Raw genomic sequence first — 6,000 nt, 5'->3', positions numbered from 1 at the left:
AGTTATCTGGTAATGCCGGTACATTTTTTTTTTTGACAATTGTGCAAAAAGATGCAGAGTCCTCTTGCACTTAGAGCAGTTCGAATGACTAATATTGCAATAGTCCGGTGCAATGACCATTGTGCAAAGGGCGCTGAGACTTCAAGGAGTGTATGCGGTTTAAAGTGACGAGTAGTGCGATCATCTGGGACAATGTTGGTTGTGCAAATGTTGCAGATACTCCTCAATCAGTGTGCAAATGAAGCAGATGCTACAGTCTTGGTAAACAACAGATATGCATATAGTGCAGCGTGGCGAGACAACTACAGTGAGTGCACAAGTAATGTATAATTGGCCCCACAGAAATGTGACAACATTTCAACATGCAATTGCCAGCATGTTGCAATGGAATTGTAGTTTAGCTGTTTAAGAAGTTGATTACAAGAGGGAAGAAGCTGTTGGAATGTCTGCTAGTTCTAGTTGGCATTGATCGGTAGTGCCTACCTGAGGGACGGCGCTGGAAGAGCTGGTGACCGGGATGCGAATGGTCCGAGAGGATTTTACACGCTCTTGTCTTAGTTCTGGCAGCGTGCAAGTCCTCAAGGGTGGGTAGGGGGGTACCGACAATCCTTTCAGCAGTTTTGATTGTCCGTTGCAGCCGGAATTGGTCCTTTTTTGTAGCAGCACCAAACCAGACTGTGATGGAAGAACACAGGACTGATTCGATGACCGCTGTGTAGAACTACCTCAACAGCTCCGGTCACATTTTTCCAATATCATGCAGCTCTACAAAGAAATACTTAAACTACAAACCGTGTAAAATTCTGACAAAAAATTCAATTATTAGTAGGTTAAACTAATTTGGACTCATTACTTTTTGACTGCCCCTCATATATTCGAGATGGGAATTGCAATTACAATACGATTCTGAGTTTATATATCTATTATATGATGTTCAATACATACCTATATTCAATGTTATCATTAGTACTTACAGCAATGGCAAAATAAAACTGCAAAACTTATATTCCGATAGTAATGTCTTGATTTATTTATTTTTTTTGATTTTTTTATTTCAAGTAAGCATAATTCAAGGTTTGATGGCAAGACTATTTTTGTCAATCATCAACTCAAAACATTACGATCATAATCCAAGGTTAGCAGCATTTGGTTTATTAAAAGAAAGTAATGACTATTGGATGTGGTATTCTGGCTCTCTTCCACGAAAGGCATTGCAGAAGCATCCATTTGTTAAAAACATGACATCATGAAAACAAAAATTGTTTAGATATGCAGTATTGCCGTGATATGTAGAAGAATTGCAAACTCGTAATGATGCACGTAACTACAGTTCCAATATTATCAAACTATATTATTAACAGACAGCAGCAGTATCAATATCAAATGTTGGTGCTTTTATTTAATTGCGAAAGCATGTCCATTTCTTGGTAATGCTGCTACCATTTATTTTACTTCTTCATGACCTTCTTTAAAATACAACATAGTGTATCTAATGCGGAAGAAATCATTTCTGACTTTCTCCATTTGATGTAAATTGTTGCAAAATAAGTAAATATTACAAGTTTTGCTGAACTTCATCAGGAATTATTCAGTCAGGCATTAATTCCAATGTAACAGGGGATTGATTTATTCATTGACTACTGCTCATATACGCAATTTACCCCCAATTATAACATTTCAACGTTAAACTTTTTTTTTTCAAAAATCAATTTGAGGTTCAAATGTTCAGTAATTACTTGTGAAATGCATGATATAAACTTTCTACATCACAAAAATGTCACATTTTACACGTCTTTCTAACTTTTACACTCTGTTAGGATGCGATCAACATGCAAGACTGTCCACAGCTTCCAACCATTTATGAGACTTGATATTAGTCATTATGCAACATGTTCACTAGGTCTGAATATAAATGAAGATTTTAAGATGACATTTTCCTTAAACAGAGGTTTAAATGTTTGTGTCCAGTTATCGTAAGAAATATCCATCTATCATTCATTCATTGAGCCGTCCATTTTCATAAGGTTTTGAGCAGACTTCTCAAATAGTGTGTTAAATTTATTAATGACAACAATACTTTCTCATCATAAAGATTTCTATGATAATATTGTTAATTCCTCATCACATTTTGAAATTCTGAACAATTGGTACTTTTTACCGGCTCCTTTAAATATGACCGCCAGACTGTTAAAGCACCTAAATCTCGTACATTTCTCTACTGATGAAATTACACAAACAGACCATGGTCTAAAAATTAAAATGAGCATTTTATGTTATTAATGTATGTAATATCAGGACAGGGCTCTGTGAAGATGTGGGTTTATGCATTGATCTGATCTGAGAACCAAACATCTGCAGTGTATAAACAAAGGTGGAGATCTTCATCCTTTATTGTGAGTTTCAGCTACACCAGCAAGATGTGTGTATTTGTGTATAGTCGCCGTGCACTTCCAATTGTGTGTCCAGTTCTACCCTCTTTCAGTGTGATCCAAGGTTACAATGTATTGAGTATCAGGATGGGTCTCCATTTTCAGTTCAACAACCTGTGGTGAAATACAGAGAACAGCATCAGCTAGAGTATGATTATATTAGAATATGATGTTTTGGTATTGCGTGCAAGTGTGTTTGCATACAAAAGACAAAATAAGAAGGGAGACCAATTGAAAAGCTGAGTGAGAGAGAGAGAGCAGGTGTTGGAGTGGTTAATGGCTAATGCTGTGAATAGCCAGAGATGGCCATTGCTGATTTGTGGAATGAACTTCTTCTTTGTCTCATCAGTCAACAATGAACAGCCAGGAGCACTCCAGCATCCAGCAGGCGTTCTTCACAGACGCTAAAACATTTAATGAATCAATTTCAAACTTGGTTCTTGCCACTGATGGGCAAATTGGTGCTATTCAAAGTGACTTAACCCTCTGCACCATCTGTTGTGTGTGTCTTCTAATTCAGAACTCAAAAATACACACTGAGTTTTAACATAGGCCTAATGATGTGCACAGGACAGGTCAATGGAGACGCAAGACTACATTTGGTCTTCTTTGGCCTTGGAGCCAGCCTTTAGAATTGTATAATGTTTTAATTTTTGCATTAAAAAATTCTGCCTCACACCACAAGATACATGCACAATCATAAAGTGATCATTTTTATCCCATATATAAATAATCAACTATAGTAATTAAATGACAGAAGCACATATTTCTTTCAGTAGCAAAAATTGCTGATGAATGGATTGCTTGGGTATCTTATTTGAAATCCCAAGATTTTCAATTTACACTCACATGCCACAGGATTAGGAAGACCTGTGCAATCTAATAGGATTCAATCTAAGATCAACTATCAAAGCGACCAACATACAAACTCTTTCAGCGATGCAGTGAAGTTTATTTACACCACTTCAAACAACAACCTAAATCAGCCATTTCCAAATTGTGGTCGTGCGTTAGATTTTACTAATTAATTAGAAGTTAATATTGTAGTCTGAAGTTTATACTGTACATATATATGTATGCTATACATAAACTTTCCATTTTGGAAAAAAAAACTGTGTGTGTGTGATTGTATATATATGTATATATATATATTTATATATACAAACACACACAAACACACTTTGGATATATATAAAAAATAGTAGAATGTAATAGCTTTAGCAATTGAAAAAAACTAGGAAATCTCATGTATATACTGGAAAGGCTGCCACACACCGAGCGACGCGGGTGAACCCGACTGAACTGTTGTGCAGTGTGCATGTGTTGTTTGGCCACAGTTTTCATGAGTGGCTGATCAGTCTGCCACTGGTTTGGCAGTGACTCATAATTTGAATCGCCAGCGCACACTGTCGCAATGTTGCAGTTTACAGCCAATCAAAATGCACAGAAACCTTTACGCGCACTAAAAATACATTTCTGGGGTTTAAGCAAGCGAGACACCGAACGGCTTACTTATGTATTTATGCATGTAATTCTCATGAACTCCGGAAAATATTTGTTGTTGTTGTCATTCTAAGATGTTGTGTGTAGAATTATGAGGGGGGAAGATTGATACAACTTTTGGGATTGTATATGGGATATATGTATTTGGAAATTGTGTAGTGTGTGGACACAAAATTTCATACTTTTGTTCCATCCATCCATTAATTTTCCTTAACGCTTCTCCTCACTAGGGTCGCAGGCGTGCTGGAGCCTATCCCTGCTATCTTCGGGCGAGAGGCGAGGTACACCCTGAACTGGTCACCAGCCAATCACAGGGCCCATATAAACAAACAACCATTCCCACTCACATTCACACCGACGGGCAATTTAGAGTCACGTCCTACCACCAATTTAGAGTCTTCAGTCCTACCACGCATGTTTTTGGGATGTGGGAGCAAACTGGAGTACCCGGAGAAAACCCACGTAGGCATGGGGAGAACATGCAAACTCTACACAGGCGATTTGAATCCCGGTCCTCATAACTGTGAGGCAGATGTGCTAACCAGTCGGTCACCATGCCGCCTACTTCAAAGTTTATAAACAAAATCCCAGCGTACCAAAAGGGCACTTACTAATGTAATTACTCTGGGTGTTTTGATTTATTCATTACATTGATGTATCAATGTATTTACCAACAATCCACATTGGATGTATGCTTAAATTAGCCTTCCGGAAGAAAACATATTGATTTCAATTGTTTTCGTTGGTTCGCTAGCAGTAAATTATGTCACGTTTGAGCCTTAACATATAATATTTCCAACAAATTTGTCCACTCCCAAAACAAAACTGTAAAAAATAATAATTTGCTAATTTTTTACCAGTTTCGGTCAAAACTAGTCAGCTTTTGAAAGAATAGAAGGAGTACGAGGGGCAGTTTTGTCGGTCAAAAGAGGAGAACGCGCGACAATGTCAACAACTGGATGCTGTTTCCATGCCTCATGTTGTGCTACAAAGAGCAGGTTTGTTTACTTATTTAGCCGTGTATGTTTTATTAACACTATTCCTAAAAGCTTTTCCTTCTGGAAACCTCACAGTGCTTTGTTTCTAGCCATTAGCATTTGACTGTTTAGAACAGGGATTCTGAAACTTTAGGTTCAGCTAGGGATTCCGTACAGTAGAGACATGTTTCCAAGGACCCCCTCATCATAATTCTGACACCAACATAGCCCCCCCCACCCCCAAACATAATCTCTTAATCTTTTGAAATGTATACGTTGAAACACTAAAATGTGACGTGTCAAAGTAAGGACATAGATGTAAACCTAATAATGGACTTGTTTTATTTAAAATTTTGTAGGGTGTGTAAAAACATATTCAAAAAATGTCAAGAGGTGCTAGGCATTGAAATCCACAGATTTAGAATATGTTCCTTGTTTCTAGGACACCATAACATTACATTTGATAATACTGTTTATGTTTTCTGCTCAACGATGGTGAATAAACATTGTACCTGATGGTTTGAATGATGTGAGTTGCACCACCTGTAAATTCAAAAGAACAGAATCAGATTACCCATCCATCCATCCATTTTCTATACCGCTTATCCTCACTCGGGTCGCGGGTGTGCTGGAGCCTATCCCAGTTATCTTCGGGCGAGTACACTCTGAACTGGTTGCCAGCCAATCGCAGGGCACGTATAAACAAACAACCATTCACACTCACATTCACCCCTACGGGCAATTTAGAGTCTTCAATCAACCTACCATGCATGTTTCTGGGATGTGGGAGTAAACCGGAGTAGCCGGAGAAAACCCACGCAGGCACGGGGAGAACATGCAAACTTCACACAGGCAGGGACGGGATTTGAAAACCGGTCCTCAGAACTGTGAGGCAGATCTGCTAACCGGTCGTCCACTGTGTCGCAATCAGATTACCATTTAGTCAAATAACATGTCTCAACAAATGCCACTTAGAATTACTTACTTGGTTTGCTGGTGCTGGTTTCAATGAGAAGCTCACAAAACTTTCTTTTCTGAAACTTTCTGAAAGACAACAACTCAGCTGTCAATTTGACCAAAAACTTCATTTT

The 6,000-nt window shown here is 38.1% G+C and overlaps 1 protein-coding gene across 1 annotated transcript in view; it reads right to left on the bottom strand.

Annotated features, from left to right (window-relative positions):
- Nucleotides 1-2,472: 2,472 nt before the first annotated feature.
- adgrd2 (adhesion G protein-coupled receptor D2) overlaps nt 2,473-6,000 on the bottom strand; it is a 68,750-nt gene continuing 65,222 nt past the window's right edge. The window contains 3 exon segments of the mRNA XM_061671081.1: nt 2,473-2,543; nt 5,422-5,452; nt 5,895-5,953. Of these exon segments, the coding sequence (XP_061527065.1) occupies nt 2,536-2,543; nt 5,422-5,452; nt 5,895-5,953 (98 nt within the window). The 3' untranslated portion in view covers nt 2,473-2,535.

The sequence above is a fragment of the Phycodurus eques genome, chromosome 3, assembly GCF_024500275.1.
Source record: "Phycodurus eques isolate BA_2022a chromosome 3, UOR_Pequ_1.1, whole genome shotgun sequence".
In the NCBI taxonomy this organism is placed as follows: Eukaryota; Metazoa; Chordata; class Actinopteri; order Syngnathiformes; family Syngnathidae; genus Phycodurus; species Phycodurus eques.
The sequence above is the reverse complement of the archived record's forward strand: the minus strand, read 5'-3'. Positions and strand labels throughout refer to the sequence as shown.